Source organism: Pelophylax lessonae, assembly GCF_965119305.1.
Source record: "Pelophylax lessonae genome assembly, contig: HAP1_SCAFFOLD_146, whole genome shotgun sequence".
Taxonomy (NCBI): Eukaryota; Metazoa; Chordata; class Amphibia; order Anura; family Ranidae; genus Pelophylax; species Pelophylax lessonae.
This window is the reverse complement of record NW_028120134.1, coordinates 358361-380565: the sequence shown is the minus strand read 5'-3', so window position 1 is coordinate 380565 and position 22205 is coordinate 358361. Positions and strand designations below refer to the sequence as shown.

Sequence of the window (22205 nt, the reverse complement as noted above, 5' to 3'; positions counted from 1 at the left end):
CCCGAAACACTTCAGAATTCATCCTGCTGCTTCTGTCAGCAGTCACATCATCAATAAATACAAGAGAACCAGTTCCATTGGCAGCCATACATGCCCACGCCATGACACTACCACCACCATGCTTCACTGATGAGGTGGTATGCTTTGGATCATGAGCAGTTCCTTTCCTTCTCCATACTCTTCTCTTCCCATCACTCTGCTACAAGTTGATCTTGGTCTCATCTGTCCATAGGATGTTCCAGAACTGTGAAGGCTTTTTTAGATGATGTTTGGCAAACTCTAATTTGGCCTTCCTGTTTTTGAGGCTCACCAATGGTTTACATCTTGTGGTGAACCCTCTGTATTCACTCTGGTGAAGTCTTCTCTTGATTGTTGACTTTGACACACATACACCTTACCTCCTGGAGAGGGTTCCTGACCTGACACACATACACCTACCTCCTGGAGAGTGTTCTTGATCTGACACACATACACCTACCTCCTGGAGAGCGATCTTGATCTGACACACATACACCTACCTCCTGGAGAGTGTTCTTGATCTGGCACACATACACCTACCTCCTGGAGAGCGATCTTGATCTGACACACATACACCTACCTCCTGGAGAGCGATCTTGATCTGACACACATACACCTACCTCCTGGAGAGTGTTCTTGATCTGGCACACATACACCTACCTCCTGGAGAGTGATCTTGATCTGGCACACATACACCTACCTCCTGGAGAGTGTTCTTGATCTGACACACATACACCTACCTCCTGGAGAGTGATCTTGATCTGGCACACATACACCTACCTCCTGGAGAGTGATCTTGATCTGGCACACATACACCTACCTCCTGGAGAGTGATCTTGATCTGACACACATACACCTACCTCCTGGAGAGTGTTCTTGATCTGACACACATACACCTACCTCCTGGAGAGTGTTCTTGATCTGGCACACATACGCCTACCTCCTGGAGAGTGTTCTTGATCTGACACACATACGCCTACCTCCCGGAGAGTGATCTTGATCTGGCACACATACGCCTACCTCCCGGAGAGTGATCTTGATCTGACACACATACGCCTACCTCCTGGAGAGTGTTCTTGATCTGACACACATGCGCCTACCTCCTGGAGAGTGATCTTGATCTGACACACATGCGCCTACCTCCTGGAGAGTGATCTTGATCTGACACACATGCGCCTACCTCCTGGAGAGTGATCTTGATCTGACACACATACACCTACCTCCTGGAGAGTGTTCTTGATCTGACACACATACACCTACCTCCTGGAGAGTGATCTTGATCTGGCACACATACACCTACCTCCTGGAGAGTGATCTTGATCTGACACACATACACCTACCTCCTGGAGAGTGATCTTGATCTGACACACATACACCTACCTCCTGGAGAGTGTTCTTGATCTGACACACATACACCTACCTCCTGGAGAGTGATCTTGATCTGACACACATGCGCCTACCTCCTGGAGAGTTATCTTGATCTGACACACATGCGCCTACCTCCTGGAGAGTGATCTTGATCTGACACACATACACCTACCTCCTGGAGAGTGATCTTGATCTGACACACATACACCTACCTCCTGGAGAGTGATCTTGATCTGGCACACATACACCTACCTCCTGGAGAGTGATCTTGATCTGACACACATACACCTACCTCCTGGAGAGTGTTCCTGATCTGACACACATACACCTACCTCCTGGAGAGTGTTCCTGATCTGACACACATACACCTACCTCCTGGAGAGTGTTCTTGATCTGACACACATGCGCCTACCTCCTGGAGAGTGATCTTGATCTGACACACATACACCTACCTCCTGGAGAGTGTTCTTGATCTGACACACATACACCTACCTCCTGGAGAGTGATCTTGATCTGACACACATACACCTACCTCCTGGAGAGTGTTCTTGATCTGGCCAACTGTTGTGAAGGGTGTTTTCTTCACCAGGAAAATAATTCTTCGGTCGTCCACCACAGTTGTTTTCCGTGGTCTTCCGGGTCTTTTGGTGTTGCTGAGCTCACCGGTGCGTTCTTTCTTTTTAAGGATGTTCCAAACAGTTGATTTGGCCACACCTAATGTTTTTGCGATCTCTCTGATGGGTTTGTTTTGTTTTTTCAGCCTAATGATGGCTTTCTTCACTGATAGTGACAGCTCTTTGGATCTCATATTGAGAGTTGACAGCAACAGATTCCACATGCATATAGCACACTTGAAATGAACTCCGGACCTTTTATCTGCTCCTTGTAAATGGGATAATGAGGGAATAGCACATACCTGGCCATGGAACAGCTGAGCAGCCCATTGTCCCATTACTTTTGGTCCCTTAAAAAGTGGGAGGCACATATACAAACTGCTGTATTTCCTACACCTTTCACCTGGTTTGGATGTAAATACCCTCAAATTAAAGTTGAAAGTCTACAGTTAAAGCACATCTTGTTTGTTTCATTTCAAATCCATTGTGGTGGTGTATAGAGCCAAAAATTTTAGAATTGTGTCCATGTCCCAATTTTTATGGACCTAACTGTAAACGTCATTTTGCCTGGCCGGGGCTGACCGCCGCAGTATATGTACTTGCGGCGGTCGGTAAGTGGTTAAGGTTAAACCGCCTTTCCTCTAGTTTTAGTGAGTGGCCACGCGTCTTATTGTATCTCCTTTCTCTGAATACTTTGTTCCTTATGCTAGAGTCGCCAGTACAGTATTTGTACATTGATATCATATCCCCCCTCAATCGTCTCTTCTCCAGAGAGAATAAGTTCAGTGCTTGTAGTCTTTCCTCATAGCTGATGTCCTCCATTCCCCTAATTATTTTTGTTGCCCTTCTCTGGACTCTCTCCAGTTCCAGCACATCCTTCCTGAGGACCGGTGCCCAGAACTGGACAGCATACTCCAGATGTGGCCGGACCAGAGTCTTGTAGAGCGGGAGAATAATCTCTTTATTTCTGGAGTGAATCCCCTTTTTTATACATTCCAGTATTCTGTTGGCTTTGTTTGCAGCAGCTTGGCATTGCATGCCACTGCCAAGCCTGTTGTCCACCAGTACCCCCAGGTCCTTTTCCATCCTAGACTCACCCAGAGGTTCCCCCCCTAGTGAGTAGCTTGCTTTTATGTTTCTGGCGCCCAAGTGCATTACTTTACATTTCTCAACATTAAACCTCACCTGCCATGTAGTTGCCCACCCCATTATTTTGTTCAGGTCCGCTTGTAAGCTTTCCACATCCTGCATAGAAGATATTGGCATGCTTAGTTCAGTATCATCCGCAAATACTGAGATTGTACTCAATATCCCCTTCCTCTAGATCATTTATGAATAAATTAAACAGGATTGGTCCCAGGACAGAACCCTGGGGGACCCCGCTTTCCACACCCGCCCAATCCAAGTACTCCCCATTAATCGCCACCCTCTGGACTCTCCCCTGGAGCCAGTTCTCTATCCAGGTACTCACCCTATGGTCCATACCTACCTTCCTTAGTTTGTACAGTAAGCGTTTGTGGGGAACGGTGTCAAAGGCCTTTGCGAAGTCCAGATACACCACATCCACAGGCCTTCCTTTATCTAGGTGGCAGCTCACTTCATCATAGAAGGTTAATAGATTGATTTGGCAAGAACGATTTTTCATGAATCCATGCTGATTACTACTAATAATATCATTTTCATTACGAAAGTCTTGTATGTGGTCCCTTAACATCCCCTCCAAAATCTTGCAAACTACTGATGTTAGGCTGACCGGCCTATAGTTACCAGGGATACATCTCGGCCCTTTTTTAAATATTGGTACCACGTTGGCTTTTTTCCAATCAGCTGGCACCATACCCGTCTGTATACTATCCTTAAAGATCAGGAATAATGGTCTGGCTATCACCTGGCTGAGCTCTTTAAGAACCCTCGGGTGCAAGTCATCCGGTCCCAGTGATTTCTTTATGTTAAGCTTCTCTAGTTTAGTTCTAAGTCTATCTTCTGTTAGCCATGGCGGTATTTCCTGAGGTGTGTTGTTTAGTTTGGCCTTACAAGCTGGGTTAGTGTAGCCCCCCGATTCTTTTGTGAAGACTGAAGAGAAGAAATTATTTAACACTTTCGCCTTTTCTCTGTCCTCTGTGGCCAAATTTCCTTCGTCGTCTTTTATGGTACCAATGTGTTCTGGCCTTGCTTTCTTACTGTTTATATACTTAAAGAATTTTTTGGGGTTCTTTTTACTCTCCTCCGCTATATGTCTCTCGTGTTCTATTTTAGCTGCCCTGATTTCATCTTTACATTTCTTTTTACACTCTTTGTAATGCTTGAATGCTGCCAATGACCCCTCAGTCTTGTATTTTTTTGAAGGCCTTTCCTTTAGCATTAATATGCATTTTTATGTTGGAGTTTAGCCACCCAGGGTTTAGTTTTGCTCTTTTAAATGTATTTCCCTTTGGAATGCACTGGCCAATCCCTTTGTTTAGTATGTTCTTAAAGCACTCCCATTTTTCCTCCGTGTTCTTTGTTCCCAGGGTTCTATCCCATATGATATTTTCTAGCAGAGAGCGCAGTTTTGGGAAATTGGCTTTTTTGAAATTCAGTGTCCTTATATTACCCTTGTGTTTCCTATTACTATAATTTATACTGAAACTTATTGACCTATGGTCACTGTTTCCTAAGTTGTCCCGTATTTCTATATCCGTGAGCAGGTCTGTATTGTTGGTAATCAGTAGGTCAAGTACTGCATTGTTTCTTGTCGGTGCATTCACCATCTGTCCCATGAAATTGTCCTGGAAAACATTTAGGAACTGCCGAGCCTTGGATGAATGCGCAGTTCCTTCTGCTCAGTCTATATCTGGATAATTAAAGTCCCCCATTATAATGACATTTCCCATCCTTGCTGCCAATCCTGTCTGTAAAAGGAGGTCCGCCTCCCCCTCCTCCCCCTCCTCCCTCTGGTTGGGGGGTCCATAGCATACGCCCAATATTACCTTCCCCACCGTGCCTTCCCTTTGAAGCTCTACCCATAGGGATTCTGCCTCGTCCATAGCTCCATTATTAATATCATCCCTCATATTTACCTGTATACTGTTCTTAATATACAGACATACCCCTCCCCCTTTTTTACCTTCTCTATCTCTACGATAAAGGGAATACCCCTGAATGGTCGCCATCCAGTCATGAGAGCTGTCAAACCAAGTCTCAGTTATCCCCACAAAATCTAAGTCCTCCTCAAACATCAGCAGCTCCAGCTCTCCCATCTTGTTGGCCAGGCTTCTGGCATTGGTATACAAACCTCGTAATTTTGACCGGTTACATATATCCTTGTTTGATGTTTTTAGGCTGCTCTTTTTATTTTCCCCCATACCCATCTTGGTTTTGGGTACTCTAAAAACCCTACCACTAATATCCCCATTTGTGCCCTCTGAATCTTGCTCCCCGCTGGCTAATTCTACATCTGTACCCTCCCCCCCATTCCCTAGTTTAAAAGCCCCTCTAACTTATCGGCCATCTTCTCACCCAGTACGGCTGCACCCTCCCCATTTAGGTGCAATCCGTCCCTACCAAAGAGCCGGTGACCGACTGAGAAGTCAGCCCAGTTCTCCAGGAACCCGAAACCCTCCTTACTACACCAGCTCCTCAGCCACTCGTTAACTTCCCTAATCTCCCGCTGCCTCTCTGGTGAGGCTCGAGGTACAGGTAGTATTTCTGAAAATACTACCTTGGAGGTCCTAGTCCTCAACTTAGCGCCTAAGTCCCTTATCGTTTAGGACTCTCCGTCTTCCTCTGCCTATGTCATTGGTACCCACGTGTACCATGACAGCTGGGTCTTCCCCAGCCCCACCCAATAATCTGTCCATCCAATCCACGATGTGCCGAACCTGAATGCCCGGTAAACAACAGACTGTTCGGCGCACACGGTCTTTGTCACAGATTACACTGTCTGTCCTTCTAATAATGGAGTCCCCTACCACCAGCACTTGTCTTTCCTTTCCCTTTCTCCCGGCCTCACTGGAGGAGTTCTTTCCCTGGCAGCTAGGGGTGTTGCTCTGCTCCAGCAATGCCAGTCCCTGACTGGTTTCCCCAACATCACGCAACGGGGCGTATTTATTGGGGTGCTCCAGCCCAGGACCGGCCTCCTTGCCTTTTTCCCCTTCTACCCATCCTAACTGTCACCCCTCTACTCTGCTCTGATGCCTGCACCTCCAATACTCCGCCCACCTCTGTGCAGACCCCTGTCTGCACCTGACTGGTACAATCCTGGCTCTCCTCCGGTATGGACATTCGTCTCAGTGTTGCCAGCTGCTTCCCTAGATTCAGGACCTGAGCTTCCAGGGAAGCAACGTGCTTACATTTTGCGCATTTGTATTCGCCCTCGATCGCATGACCGAGGAACGCATACATATCACAAGATGTACACCGAATCGCATCTCCACACCCGCCGGGCATTGTACCTACTATCTAATCTAATGGGGATTCAGCGATTTAAGTCTATCCTATGTGGCTATTTCCTGGCTTCCTAACGCTACCTTCTCACCCTCTGGTACTCCGCTACACTCATTGATACTCCCAGACACTCAGGTAATTACAGGTACTCACTGACACTCGCAGATACTCTCAGACGCTCGCAGGTACTCCCAGACACTTAGGTAGTAATAGGTACCCCCAGACACTCAGGTAGTAATAGGTACTCCCAGACACTCAGGTAGTAATAGGTACTCCCAGACAATCAGGTAGTAATAGGTACTCACAGACACTCAGGTAGTAATAGGTTCTCCCAGACACTCAGGTAGTAATAGGTACTCCCAGACACTCAGGTAGCAATAGGTACCCCCAGACACTCAGGTAGCAATAGGTACCCCCAGACACTCAGGTAGCAATAGGTACTCACAGATACTCAGGTAGTAATAGGTACTCACAGATACTCAGGTAGTAATAGGTACTCACAGATACTCAGGTAGTAATAGGTACCCCCATACACTCAGGTAGTAATAGGTACCCCCATACACTCAGGTAGTAATAGGTACCCCCAGACACTCAGGTAGTAATAGGTACTCCCAGACACTCAGGTAGTAATAGGTACTCCCAGATACTCAGGTAGTAATAGGTACTCACAGATACTCAGGTACTACTCTACACCCTCAGTCAGTGTTCAATCTCAGTCACCAGTCTTACTTACCTAGTGTGTGTCCCTTTAAGCCTGACACTAGCAGTTCCTGGCGGTGATTTCTCCCTCAGTCGGTCAGTCTTCCTCTCTGCACCCGCCTCCCTCGGTCACTTCCTGGTCAGCCTTTGCTTTGTTAGTCTCCTCTGCTCCCTCTCTGTCTGGGGGGGGGGGTTACCGCACCGCTCGCCGCAAAGGGGGAGGGTTTACTGCACCGCTCGCCGTCCGCAACAAGGGAGGGGGGGTTACCGACCCGCTCGCCGCCCGCTTTTTCTTCTGGGGGGGTTCTAGCACCGCTCGCCGCCGCCGCTCTTCTGGGGAATGGGGTTACTCACACACTCACATGTGGTCGGTCACACACGCTCCTCTCACTCGTACGCCCTGTCAGCCTCTGATCCCGTGCTCTGCTCTGCTCCACAGCACCACCTGCCAGAAGGGACAGGCACCACCACTTGAGGAATAGTGTCCCATCCTTAGTGTCAGTGGGAGGGATGGTGCCCCATAATTGGTGTCAGTGGCAGGAATAGTGTTCCAACATTTATATCAGTGGAAGGAAGTATGGCCCATCACTGGTGTCAGTAGAAGGAATAGGGCCCCACTGTTGTCATTGATGAGAGGAACTTTGCCCCACTGTTGGTGTCAGTGGAAAGAATGGTGCTACATCATTGCTGTCAGTAGGGGGTAATAATGCCTTGAATCAATGAGGGAAATAGTGCCTCAAGGACCACATAAAGGCAAGCAAAGGACCACACCCGGCCCTTGGCCACAGTTTGGATCTCTGAACAGTCTGTACTCACAAATGTCAAGGGAAACCTGGTTGCCTCCTTCCAACCTCCAAGCGACAACTTTCTCCAGTGATAGCAGACCAGATCTTCAGCAGACAGCCCCTCAGTCAGCTCTCTGTAGCTTCAGCATCCAGGCCCCCAGGTCACCCAACTAAGACCTCAAGAACAGCAAGCACATGGCAGCATGGCCCTCCAGGCTGGATTTCCTTTATGCAGGCAAAGACCCATCAGCTCTGAGTATTTATACAGACTCCCAGCAGCCTTCAGGGCCCAGCTCCCTGGGATTGGCCAGGGCTGTATAAAGATTCATGCTGCCATCTGCATAGCTCCTCACTTATGTGCCAGAGATTTTTGTCAGATTTCTGGAGAGCATAGGAAGCCATCAGACTGGCAGCAGCTATAACACTGAACAGACCTAACTAATTGCATGCAGCTTCACTGATTATAGTGAGCTAGAACTAAAAAAACCTGACAGACAATTACAGCCACGCTGTAGACAAAATACAGCCAGTGAGACAAACTACAATTACCTGGCAAACAAATACACATCCACTGAACACAGTGAGCCGGCACTAAATCTACCTACTTCTAGCACCTATCTAGGAGGGTGCTACAATAATTTTCATTGGGACAATTCTAGCTTGTTGGGGAGCCTCCCAGTGAGAAGAACCCCCTCCTTCCTAGTACTACATAGCAGTCAACAGCATGGGAAACTCCAGATGATCTGGAACAACTATGTGATTCATGAATGAATTGGAGGATGGATGTCCAGGTGAACCACCAAGATCACTTGCATTTAAAATCCTGTCTTCCCTTTTTTTCATCCTTTATTTAATCTCAGTGCTGCTGATCTACTGCAGCCTTTTTGAGCCATTTCCTATCTACATGCTCGCCAATGGTGGCATTTGTCAGTTCAGGGTTCCTGCTGGTGGACTGCATCTGTGTAATGTGTGTTATAACAGTCATGTGTGGTCTCTATCAGATGCCTCTATAATAGGGGGGCAATGCAGGAGCTGGGAGACACCATATAACAGGAAGTGTCTAAACAAGGCTTTTCATGGCAGGATCTCTATGAAAATTACTTTTAAATTACCAGGAACATGTTAAAGCTTTTATGAGAGTATAGTGATTGGGTTTACAGATCCTGGGACCTGTCTGGGCCATTGTTGCTTTATATTTTTACAGAATAAATTCCTACATAACATTTATAAATTCTCTTCCTTAGTTCCTCCCAAGTTATTGTCCATCATGAGCCCGGAACGTGTCACCCATGAGGAGCAGCTGACTCTGGCCTGTCCAATCAATGGGTTTAAACCGCGAGCTTTATCCATCACCTGGCTGAGGAGGGACCGGAACCACCAAGAGACTGAACTGGTAACATGGAATCCTGGGAGTGACACCATTTACAGGGAGAGATATTCCCATAGAGTAAAGAAAGATGAGCATGAAGATAAATCCTACAGCTTTATAAGTGCTCTGATCATGAAACCGAATATAAGAGAAGATGACGGAGTGACATATATCTGTAGAACCTTCCACCCCGCTACAAATCACCGGGAGGAGAAAGAGCAGATCCTGAATGTGAACGGTGAGTGATACACATAGACTATGATGAATGATTTCCCCTCAGGGATGATCTTGGGTGCAAGTTGGGGGATTACCCATTTCAAACTCCCTCCCTCCCCATCCCAAAACAGAATCAGCATGCTGAGGGAAAACTGGGAATCTGTCCATCTGCCAGCCCCCCTAGTTTCTGATGGGGCCCCAGAATGACTCTGATGCTGCAGGATGTCCAGGGGTTTCAATTCCCTGCCTATATATGTAGCCCTGCCCCCACAGGGACTGCTGGATACTGACTCTGCAGACTCCCCTGATTACCAACACACAGTTATAAGTGAATACAGTTCCTCTTGGCTCTTCACTTCAATAATCAGTCCAGGGGTATTGGGGTTTTTTGTTGTTTATTTGTAATGGGGATAGGAGAAAGGAATAGCGGGATACTCCAATATAACTATTCACAATATCTGAGGTCTTCTAACTTCACAACTCTGAGCGGTATGTACAGGAGAGGAGTGTGGAGGATAGGACAGTGAGCGGTATGTACAGGAGAGGAGTGTGGAGGGTATGACAGTGAGCGGTATGTACAGGAGAGGAGTGTAGAGGGTATGACAGTGAGCGGTATGTACAGGAGAGGAGTGTGAAGGATATGACAGTGAGCGGTATGTACAGGAGAGGAGTGTGGGGGGTATGACAGTGAGCGGTATGTACAGGAGAGGAGTGTGGAGGGTATGACAGTGGGCGGTATGTACAGGAGAGGAGTGTGGAGGATATGACAGTGAGCGGTATGTACAGGAGAGGAGTGTGGAGGGTATGACAGTGAGCGGTATGTACAGGAGAGGAGTGGGGGGGGTATGACAGTGGGCGGTATGTACAGGAGAGGAGTGTGGAGGATATGACAGTGAGCGGTATGTACAGGAGAGGAGTGTGGGGGGTATGACAGTGGGCGGTATGTACAGGAGAGGAGTGTGGAGGATATGACAGTGAGCGGTATGTACAGGAGAGGAGTGTGGAGGGTATGACAGTGAGCGGTATGTACAGGAGAGGAGTGTGGAGGATATGACAGTGAGCGGTATGTACAGGAGAGGAGTGTGGAGGGTATGACAGTGAGCGGTATGTACAGGAGAGGAGTGTGGAAGGTATGACAGTGAGCGGTATGTACAGGAGAGGAGTGTGGAGGGTATGACAGTGAGCGGTATGTACAGGAGAGGAGTGTGGAGGATATGACAGTGGGCGGTATGTACAGGAGAGGAGTGTGGAGGATATAACAGTGGGCGGTATGTACAGGAGAGGAGTGTGGAGGATATGACAGTAAGCGGTATGTACAGGAGAGGAGTGTGGAGGGTATGACAGTGAGCGGTATGTACAGGAGAGGAGTGTGGAGGGTATGACAGTGAGCGGTATGTACAGGAGAGGAGTGTGGAGGGTATGACAGTGAGCGGTATGTACAGGAGAGGAGTGTGGAGGGTATGACAGTGAGCGGTATGTACAGGAGAGGAGTGTGGAGGGTATGACAGTGAGCGGTATGTACAGGAGAGGAGTGTGGAGGATATGACAGTGAGCGGTATGTACAGGAGAGGAGTGTGGAGGGTATGACAGTGAGTGGTATGTACAGGAGAGGAGTGTGGAGGATATGACAGTGAGCAGTATGTACAGGAGAGGAGTGTGGAGGGTATGACAGTGAGCGGTATGTACAGGAGAGGAGTGTGGAGGGTATGACAGTGGGCGGTATGTACAGGAGAGGAGTGTGGAGGATATGACAGTGAGCGGTATGTACAGGAGAGGAGTGTGGAGGGTATGACAGTGAGCGGTATGTACAGGAGAGGAGTGTGGAGGGTATGACAGTGAGTGGTATGTACAGGAGAGGAGTGTGGAGGGTATGACAGTGGGCGGTATGTACAGGAGAGGAGTGTGGAGGGGATGACAGTGAGCGGTATGTACAGGAGAGGAGTGTGGAGGGTATGACAGTGAGCGGTATGTACAGGAGAGGAGTGTGGAGGGTATGACAGTGAGCGGTATGTACAGGAGAGGAGTGTGGAGGATATGACAGTGAGCGGTATGTACAGGAGAGGAGTGTGGAGGGTATGACAGTGAGCGGTATGTACAGGAGAGGAGTGTGGAGGGTAGGACAGTGAGCGGTATGTACAGGAGAGGAGTGTGGAGGGTATGACAGTGAGCGGTATGTTCAGGAGAGGAGTGTGGAGGGTATGACAGTGAGCGGTATGTACAGGAGAGGAGAGTGGAGGGTATGACAGTCAGCGGTATGTACAGGAGAGGAGTGTGGAGGATATGACAGTGAGCGGTATGTTCAGGAGAGGAGTGTGGAGGATATGACAGTGAGTGGTATGTACAGGAGAGGAGTGTGGAGGGTATGACAGTGAGCGGTATGTACAGGAGAGGAGTGTGGAAGGTATGACAGTGAGCGGTATGTACAGGAGAGGAGAGTGGAGGGTATGACAGTGAGCGGTATGTACAGGAGAGGAGTGTGGAGGATATGACAGTGAGCGGTATGTACAGGAGAGGAGTGTGGAGGGTATGACAGTGAGCGGTATGTACAGGAGAGGAGTGTGTAGGATATGACAGTGGGTGGTATGTACAGGAGAGGAGTGTGGAGGATATGACAGTGAGCGGTATGTACAGGAGAGGAGTGTGGAGGATATGACAGTGAGCGGTATGTACAGGAGAGGAGTGTGTAGGATATGACAGTGAGCGGTATGTACAGGAGAGGAGTGTGGAGGATATGACAGTGAGCGGTATGTACAGGAGAGGAGTGTGGAGGATATGACAGTGAGCGGTATGTACAGGAGAGGAGTGTGGAGGGTATGACAGTGACCGGTATGTACAGGAGAGGAGTGTGGAGGGTATGACAGTGGGCAGTATGTACAGGAGAGGAGTGTGGAGGGTATGACAGTGGGCGGTATGTACAGGAGAGGAGTGTGGAGGGTATAGCAGTGAGCGGTATGTACAGGAGAGGAGTGTGGAGGGTATAGCAGTGAGCGGTATGTACAGGAGAGGAGTGTGGAGGATATGACAGTGAGCGGTATGTACAGGAGAGGAGTATGGAGGATATGACAGTGAGCGGTATGTACAGGAGAGGAGTATGGAGGGTATGACAGTGAGCGGTATGTACAGGAGAGGAGTATGGAGGGTATGACAGTGAGCGGTATGTACAGGAGAGGAGTGTGTAGGATATGACAGTGGGTGGTATGTACAGGAGAGGAGTGTGGAGGATATGACAGTGAGCGGTATGTACAGGAGAGGAGTGTGGAGGATATGACAGTGAGCGGTATGTACAGGAGAGGAGTGTGGAGGGTATGACAGTGAGCGGTATGTACAGGAGAAGAGTGTGGAGGATATGACAGTGAGCGGTATGTACAGGAGAGGAGTGTGTAGGATATGACAGTGAGCGGTATGTACAGGAGAGGAGTGTGGAGGATATGACAGTGAGCGGTATGTACAGGAGAGGAGTGCGGAGGATATGACAGTGAGCGGTATGTACAGGAGAGGAGTGTGGAGGATATGACAGTGAGCGGTATGTACAGGAGAGGAGTGTGGAGGATATGACAGTGAGCGGTATGTACAGGAGAGGAGTGTGGAGGGTATGACAGTGACCGGTATGTACAGGAGAGGAGTGTGGAGGGTATGACAGTGGGCAGTATGTACAGGAGAGGAGTGTGGAGGGTATGACAGTGGGCGGTATGTACAGGAGAGGAGTGTGGAGGGTATGACAGTGGGCGGTATGTACAGGAGAGGAGTGTGGAGGATATGACAGTGAGCGGTATGTACAGGAGAGGAGTGTGGAGGGTATGACAGTGGGCGGTATGTACAGGAGAGGAGTGTGGAGGATATGACAGTGGGCGGTATGTACAGGAGAGGAGTGTGGAGGGTATGACAGTGAGCGGTATGTACAGGAGAGGAGTGTGGAGGATATGACAGTGAGCGGTATGTACAGGAGAGGAGTGTGGAGGGTATGACAGTGAGCGGTATGTACAGGAGAGGAGTGTGGAGGATATGACAGTGAGCGGTATGTACAGGAGAGGAGTGTGGAGGGTATGACAGTGGGCGGTATGTACAGGAGAGGAGTGTGGAGGATATGACAGTGGGCGGTATGTACAGGAGAGGAGTGTGGAGGGTATGACAGTGAGCGGTATGTACAGGAGAGGAGTGTGGGGGGTATGACAGTGAGCGGTATGTACAGGAGAGGAGTGTGGAGGGTATGACAGTGAGCGGTATGTACAGGAGAGGAGTGTGGAGGGGATGACAGTGAGCAGTATGTACAGGAGAGGAGTGTGGGGGGTATGACAGTGGGCGGTATGTACAGGAGAGGAGTGTGGAGGGTATGACAGTGGGCGGTATGTACAGGAGAGGAGTGTGGAGGATATGACAGTGGGCTGTATGTACAGGAGAGGAGTGTGGAGGGTATGACAGTGAGCGGTATGTACAGGAGAGGAGTGTGGAGGATATGACAGTGAGTGGTATGTACAGGAGAGGAGTGTGGAGGGTATGACAGTGAGCGGTATGTACAGGAGAGGAGTGTGGAGGGTATGAGGGTGAGCGGTATGTACAGGAGAGGAGTGTGGAGGATATGACAGTGGGCGGTATGTACAGGAGAGGAGTGTGGAGGGTATGACAGTGGGCGGTATGTACAGGAGAGGAGTGTGGAGGGTATGACAGTGAGTGGTATGTACAGGAGAGGAGTGTGGAGGATATGACAGTGGGCGGTATGTACAGGAGAGGAGTGTGGAGGATATGACAGTGAGCGGTATGTACAGGAGAGGAGTGTGGAGGATATGACAGTGAGCAGTATGTACAGGAGAGGAGTGTGGAGGATATGACAGTGAGCGGTATGTACAGGAGAGGAGTGTGGAGGGTATGACAGTGAGCGGTATGTACAGGAGAGGAGTGTGGAGGGTATGACAGTGAGCGGTATGTACAGGAGAGGAGTGTGGAGGATATGACAGTGAGCGGTATGTACAGGAGAGGAGTGTGGAGGGTATGACAGTGAGCGGTATGTACAGGAGAGGAGTGTGGAGGGTATGACAGTGGGCGGTATGTACAGGAGAGGAGTGTGGAGGGTATGACAGTGAGCGGTATGTACAGGAGAGGAGTGTGGAGGGTATGACAGTGGGCGGTATGTACAGGAGAGGAGTGTGGAGGGTATGACAGTGAGCGGTATGTACAGGCGAGGAGTGTGGAGGGTATGACAGTGGGCGGTATGTACAGGAGAGGAGTGTGGAGGGTATGACAGTGAGCGGTATGTACAGGAGAGGAGTGTGGGGGGTATGACAGTGGGCGGTATGTACAGGAGAGGAGTGTGGAGGGTATGACAGTGAGCGGTATGTACAGGAGAGGAGTGTGGGGGGTATGACAGTGGGCGGTATGTACAGGAGAGGAGTGTGGAGGGTATAACAGTGGGCGGTATGTACAGGAGAGGAGTGTGAAGGATATGACAGTGAGTGGTATGTACAGGAGAGGAGTGTGGAGGATATGACAGTGAGCGGTATGTACAGGAGAGGAGTGTGGAGGGTATGACAGTGGGCAGTATGTACAGGAGAGGAGTGTGGAGGGTATGACAGTGAGTGGTATGTACAGGAGAGGAGTATGGAGGGTATGACAGTGGGCAGTATGTACAGGAGAGGAGTGTGGAGGGTATGACAGTGGGCGGTATGTACAGGAGAGGAGTGTGGGGGGTATGACAGTGAGCGGTATGTACAGGAGAGGAGTGTGGAGGGTATGACAGTGGGCGGTATGTACAGGAGAGGAGTGTGGAGGATATGACAGTGGGCGGTATGTACAGGAGAGGAGTGTGGAGGGTATGACAGTGAGCGGTATGTACAGGAGAGGAGTGTGGGGGGTATGACAGTGAGCGGTATGTACAGGAGAGGAGTGTGGAGGGTATGACAGTGAGCGGTATGTACAGGAGAGGAGTGTGGAGGGGATGACAGTGAGCAGTATGTACAGGAGAGGAGTGTGGGGGGTATGACAGTGGGCGGTATGTACAGGAGAGGAGTGTGGAGGATATGACAGTGGGCTGTATGTACAGGAGAGGAGTGTGGAGGGTATGACAGTGAGCGGTATGTACAGGAGAGGAGTGTGGAGGATATGACAGTGAGTGGTATGTACAGGAGAGGAGTGTGGAGGGTATGACAGTGAGCGGTATGTACAGGAGAGGAGTGTGGAGGGTATGAGGGTGAGCGGTATGTACAGGAGAGGAGTGTGGAGGATATGACAGTGGGCGGTATGTACAGGAGAGGAGTGTGGAGGGTATGACAGTGGGCGGTATGTACAGGAGAGGAGTGTGGAGGGTATGACAGTGAGTGGTATGTACAGGAGAGGAGTGTGGAGGATATGACAGTGGGCGGTATGTACAGGAGAGGAGTGTGGAGGATATGACAGTGAGCGGTATGTACAGGAGAGGAGTGTGGAGGATATGACAGTGAGCAGTATGTACAGGAGAGGAGTGTGGAGGATATGACAGTGAGCGGTATGTACAGGAGAGGAGTGTGGAGGGTATGACAGTGAGCGGTATGTACAGGAGAGGAGTGTGGAGGGTATGACAGTGAGCGGTATGTACAGGAGAGGAGTGTGGAGGATATGACAGTGAGCGGTATGTACAGGAGAGGAGTGTGGAGGGTATGACAGTGAGCGGTATGTACAGGAGAGGAGTGTGGAGGGTATGACAGTGGGCGGTATGTACAGGAGAGGAGTGTGGAGGGTATGACAGTGAGCGGTATGTACAGGAGAGGAGTGTGGAGGGTATGACAGTGGGCGGTATGTACAGGAGAGGAGTGTGGAGGGTATGACAGTGAGCGGTATGTACAGGCGAGGAGTGTGGAGGGTATGACAGTGGGCGGTATGTACAGGAGAGGAGTGTGGAGGGTATGACAGTGAGCGGTATGTACAGGAGAGGAGTGTGGGGGGTATGACAGTGGGCGGTATGTACAGGAGAGGAGTGTGGAGGGTATGACAGTGAGCGGTATGTACAGGAGAGGAGTGTGGGGGGTATGACAGTGGGCGGTATGTACAGGAGAGGAGTGTGGAGGGTATAACAGTGGGCGGTATGTACAGGAGAGGAGTGTGGAGGATATGACAGTGAGTGGTATGTACAGGAGAGGAGTGTGGAGGATATGACAGTGAGCGGTATGTACAGGAGAGGAGTGTGGAGGGTATGACAGTGGGCGGTATGTACAGGAGAGGAGTGTGGAAGGTATGACAGTGGGCAGTATGTACAGGAGAGGAGTGTGGAGGGTATGACAGTGAGTGGTATGTACAGGAGAGGAGTATGGAGGGTATGACAGTGGGCAGTATGTACAGGAGAGGAGTGTGGAGGGTATGACAGTGGGCGGTATGTACAGGAGAGGAGTGTGGGGGGTATGACAGTGAGCGGTATGTACAGGAGAGGAGTGTGGAGGGTATGACAGTGGGCGGTATGTACAGGAGAGGAGTGTGGAGGATATGACAGTAAGCCGTATGTACAGGAGAGGAGTGTGGAGGGTATGACAGTGAGCGGTATGTACAGGAGAGGAGTGTGGGGGGTATGACAGTGGGCGGTATGTACAGGAGAGGAGTGTGGAGGGTATGACAGTGGGCGGTATGTACAGGAGAGGAGTGTGGGGGGTATGACAGTGAGCGGTATGTACAGGAGAGGAGTGTGGAGGGTATGACAGTGGGCGGTATGTACAGGAGAGGAGTGTGGGGGATATGACAGTGAGCGGTATGTACAGGAGAGGAGTGTGGAGGGTATAACAGTGGGCGGTATGTACAGGAGAGGAGTGTGGAGGATATGACAGTGGGCGGTATGTACAGGAGAGGAGTGTGGGGGGTAGGACAGTGGGCGGTATGTACAGGAGAGGAGTGTGGAGGATATGACAGTGGGCGGTATGTACAGGAGAGGAGTGTGGAGGATATGACAGTGAGCGGTATGTACAGGAGAGGAGTGTGGGGGGTATGACAGTGAGTGGTATGTACAGGAGAGGAGTGTGGGGGGTATGACAGTGAGCGGTATGTACAGGAGAGGAGTGTGGAGGATATGACAGTGGGCAGTATGTACAGGAGAGGAGTGTGGAGGGTATGACAGTGGGCGGTATGTACAGGAGAGGAGTATGGAGGGTATGACAGTGGGCAGTATGTACAGGAGAGGAGTGTGGAGGGTATGACAGTGAGCGGTATGTACAGGAGAGGAGTGTGGAGGGTATGACAGTGAGCGGTATGTACAGGAGAGGAGTGTGGAGGATATGACAGTGGGCGGTATGTACAGGAGAGGAGTGTGGAGGGTATGACAGTGAGCGGTATGTACAGGAGAGGAGTGTGGAGGATATGACAGTGAGCGGTATGTACAGGAGAGGAGTGTGGAGGGTAGGACAGTGAGCGGTATGTACAGGAGAGGAGTGTGGAGGATATGACAGTGAGCGGTATGTACAGGAGAGGAGTGTGGAGGGTAGGACAGTGGGCAGTATGTACAGGAGAGGATTGTGGAGGATATGACAGTGAGCGGTATGTACAGGAGAGGAGTGTGGAGGGTATGACAGTGAGCGGTATGTACAGGAGAGGAGTGTGGAGGGTATGACAGTGAGCGGTATGTACAGGAGAGGAGTGTGGAGGGTATGACAGTGAGCGGTATGTACAGGAGAGGAGTGTGGAGGATATGACAGTGGGCGGTATGTACAGGAGAGGAGTGTGGAGGATATGACAGTGAGCGGTATGTACAGGAGAGGAGTGTGGAGGATATGACAGTGAGCGGTATGTACAGGAGAGGAGTGTGGAGGGTACGACAGTGAGCGGTATGTACAGGAGAGGAGTTTTGGGGTATGAGAGTGGGACCCCCTTATGTTCCTCATACCCAGGATAGGTAAGGTACATACACCTCAGGGGAAGTCCTTTATGTTTCTCTATATTCGGGTTGCAGTCTGGTTGGGGTCTATCCTCTTTTCTTTGAATCTGATAGCTGTGCCTCCACCTGACATCAGGAAGATGAAATGTGAGATTTCTGAGCTGCCCAAATGTTCAGCTCACCCTATGGTCTCTCAGCAATTTTGAGAGCTACTTCTCCAAGGATAATCCTTAATTTGAGCCCCTCTGCAATTCCTGTATCTTTACAGCAGTTTCTATATTATTGGTATTTCATGGTAATATTCTTATTACAGGTAAAATGTATAGAAAACAATGACCATTTTTCCAGCCTGACTTCTGTTTGTATTATTTCAGCGGTTCCGGTGCTGGACTGCATAGTGAAGGGTCAGGAAGTTGTTAATGTCGGTGAGAAGTTGGATCTCTCCTGTAGGATTCATTCATTTTACCCGCGGGACATACAAGTCACATGGTACACGGAAGATGATGTCATAATACCATCACACACCGCTGACCCCCTCCCGGATAATGATAGACTGTATCATGTGACCAGCACTTCCAGTTACACCCCAACAATGAAGGATCTGGGGAAGAAATTCCGATGTCAGGTTCAGCATGTCAGCCTATTGAGACCGAAACCCGTCACCTGGACACTGCGAGAAATATGTAAGTGGGACAAATCTCTCCGTACAATGTAATGTCACCTTTCTGACACTATGGCTGCATTCACATGTCAGCTTATAATCGCGGGCAGAACCGCCGCGGTTCCGCCCGCGATTCGGAGATTTATTGCAAATCGCGGGACGCCTAGCGTTGCCCGTTGATTTGCAATAGCCCCCCAAACGCCGAGCGATGTTGCCGCGATTTACGCCCGCCGAATCGCGGCAACATCGCGCAAACAAAATCGCGGGACGCAATACGCTCCAAAAAAGTACAAGAGCTTCTTTGGAGCGTATTGCGTCCCGCGATTTTGTTTGCGCGATGTTGCCGCGATTCGGCGGGCGTAAATCGCGGCAACATCGCTCGGCGTTTGGGGGGCTATTGCAAATCAAAGGGCAATGCTAGGCGTCCCGCGATTTGCAATAAATCTCCGAATCGCGGGCGGAACCGCGGCGGTTCTGCCCGCGATTATAAGCTGACATGTGAATGCAGCCTAAGACTAAGGCTCCGTTCACATGTAGGCATTTTTGGGGAGTTTTTCTGCTCTAGGATCAGCTCTCAGAACGCCCAACAAGACAAATCCTATTCATTTCAATGGCCCCTGTTCACATCTGAGCGTTTTGATGCTGTATACAAAACGCCCAACGCTCAAAAAAGTACATGAGATTGTTTTTGGGCAGATTACAGGCGTTTTCCATTGGTATCTATTCAATCTAAAAACGCCTGCACAAAAATTGCGGTAAAATCGCGGTAAAAAACGCTACGCTCAGGTGTGAATGTAGCCTTAATAGAAACAACATCGCCACAAAAAATATTTGGGGATTTGGATATCAAAACACAATCATAGAAAAATAAACAGACTGCTGACTTTCATTAACCACTTGCCGACCGCTCACATTGAGCGTACTGTGGCAAAGTGTCTCGTTATCGTCCAGCGACGTAGACCTACGTCGCTGGATTCCTCCCCTTGTGGGCGGCACGAGGCACACTCCCGCTGTATTCAGTCATCGTCGAGTGATCGTCGGGGATCGAGTGTGGAGATCCGCCCGCTTGTGTAAACAAAGCGGGCGGATCTTCTATGTGACAGATTGCAGGGTTCAGCATAGCTGAACCTGCGATCTGTGTCTGTGTCACACAGTCACCTCCCCCCACACACGTCAGTAAGCACCAGGCATACATTAACCCCTTGATCTCCAATAAAAATAACCCCTTCCCTGCCAGTGTCATTTTTACAGTAACAGTGCATATTTATAGCACTGATTACTGTAGTAATGTCTCTGGTACCCCCCAAAAGTGTCAAAAATGTCAGTCAACGGTCCGATCTGTCCACCGCAATGTCGCAGTCCCGCAAATCGCCGCCAGATCGCTGCCATTACTAGTTAAAAAAAAAACAATAAAAATGACATCAAATTCCCGTAGTTAGTAGCTGCGATAACTTTTGCGCAAACCAATCAAAATACGCTTATTGCGATTTTTTTTTACCAAACATATGTAGCAGAAAACAAATTGGCCTAAAATGTTAAAAAATTTTGATTTTTACATTTTTTTTTTTGGGGGGGGGGGGGATTTCATATAAAAAAATGTGAAAAATATTGTTATTATTTCAAAATTGTCGCTCTTTTTTTGTTTATAGCGCAAAAAGTAAAAATTGCAGAGGTGATCAAATACCACCAAAAGAAAGCTCTGTTTGTGGGGAAAAAAAGTACATAAATTCAATTTGGGTACAGCATCACACGACCGCGCAATTGTCCGTTAAAGTAACACAGTGCCGAATCGCAAAATATGGCCTGGTCAGGAATAGGGTAAAATCTTCCGGGGCTTAAAGCGGTTAAAAATACGCTCATTGAGAATTTTTATGTCAAAGACATGTAGCTAAATACATTTTGGCCTGAATATATGACAAAAATTGAATATATTGGATATTTTTTAACTGTCAAAGTAGAAAAATATTGTTATTTTTTCAAAATTGTCGCTTTTTTTTATTAATATTGCAAAAAATGAAAAGCGCAGAGGTGATCAAATACCACCAAAAGAAAGCTCTGTTTGTGGGAAAAAAAGGACGTAAATTTAGTTTGGGTAAGGCATTGCATGACCGCGCAATTGTTAGTTAAAGTCGCACAGTGCCCAATCGCAAAAAGTGGCCTGGACGTAAAGCAGGAAAATCCTCCACTGGTAAAGTGGTTAAACTCCAAATAAAAGACTATTAGAAAAAACAGGCAGCGCTGGCCTGGACTATCTCTGTGCTCCTCATTAATTGCACCAAATAATAATTTTCAGGTGTAACGGACCCCCGTACTCAGGAAGAGTATGTCCGCCATATAAGCTTCCCTTGCCTGGTGCCAGCACAATCGAAGATCCCTTAGCCCACCCAGACACTTGTGGAGACATCAGTGTAGGGTGGTAAGAAGCATAAGACTGTTTATTCAAACACAGGCACAAAGAGATATACACTCTGGGGACAATCCCCCCTCTCCCTCTTTGCATAATAAGACACTGTGCAGGGAACTACATTCCATAACATGACACACAGGTGTATTCAACTTTCCAACAGTAGACAGTCTTTAGGAAGGGCTGCTGGAGAAATCCCCCCCTCCCCCTCTAGAAGCTAAATCACATACACATATACATCCCATAATAGGTTGATCTTAAGACAGACAAACGATAGAACAATGGGATACACGCATAGCTCCCAACTGTCCCTGATTTGGAAAAATGTCCCTCTGTCCCTCTTTCCACCTTATTTTTCCCTCATTTTGGTCTGATCTATATAGTTATAAATAAAATGCACAATTTATCTTTCAAAAAGTGTTTTACACCGCTAAATCTTTCATCCAATTTCTAAATTGCTGCATTTGTAAATTCCAAAAGCCGATATAAAGGAATAGAAGTGGTAAAAAAAAACACTTGTGAGTTTAACCAATCATTTATTTTTGCACAATTCTCCTTTAAGAGGGCGTGGCAGGGGGTGTGCCCTATGCCTGAATACTTTTGCTAATAGGTGTCCCTCATTCCCATCGCAGAAAGTTGGGAGGTGTGTACATGCACTTAACAATAACAAACCCCACCCACCTCAACCTATCTAGCAAAGGTCTATGAGACAACATTTCCAATATTCTAACAGTCTGAAAGGCGAAATTGTTCATCTTCATATATTCCTCTGAGGAATATTCTTATTAAATATTATTGTCATAAGTTCAACACAAACCACACATA

General features: G+C 48.7%; 1 protein-coding gene across 1 annotated transcript in view; it reads left to right on the top strand.

Annotated features, from left to right (window-relative positions):
- The window catches only part of LOC309543507 (hemicentin-1-like), a 119263-nt gene that overhangs the window by 76662 nt on the left and 20396 nt on the right, over positions 1 to 22205 (top strand). The window contains exons 6-7 of the mRNA XM_082275982.1: positions 9154 to 9516; positions 18690 to 18998. Coding sequence (XP_082132108.1) covers positions 9154 to 9516; positions 18690 to 18998 — 672 coding nt within the window. The remainder of the gene's footprint in view (positions 1 to 9153; positions 9517 to 18689; positions 18999 to 22205) is intronic.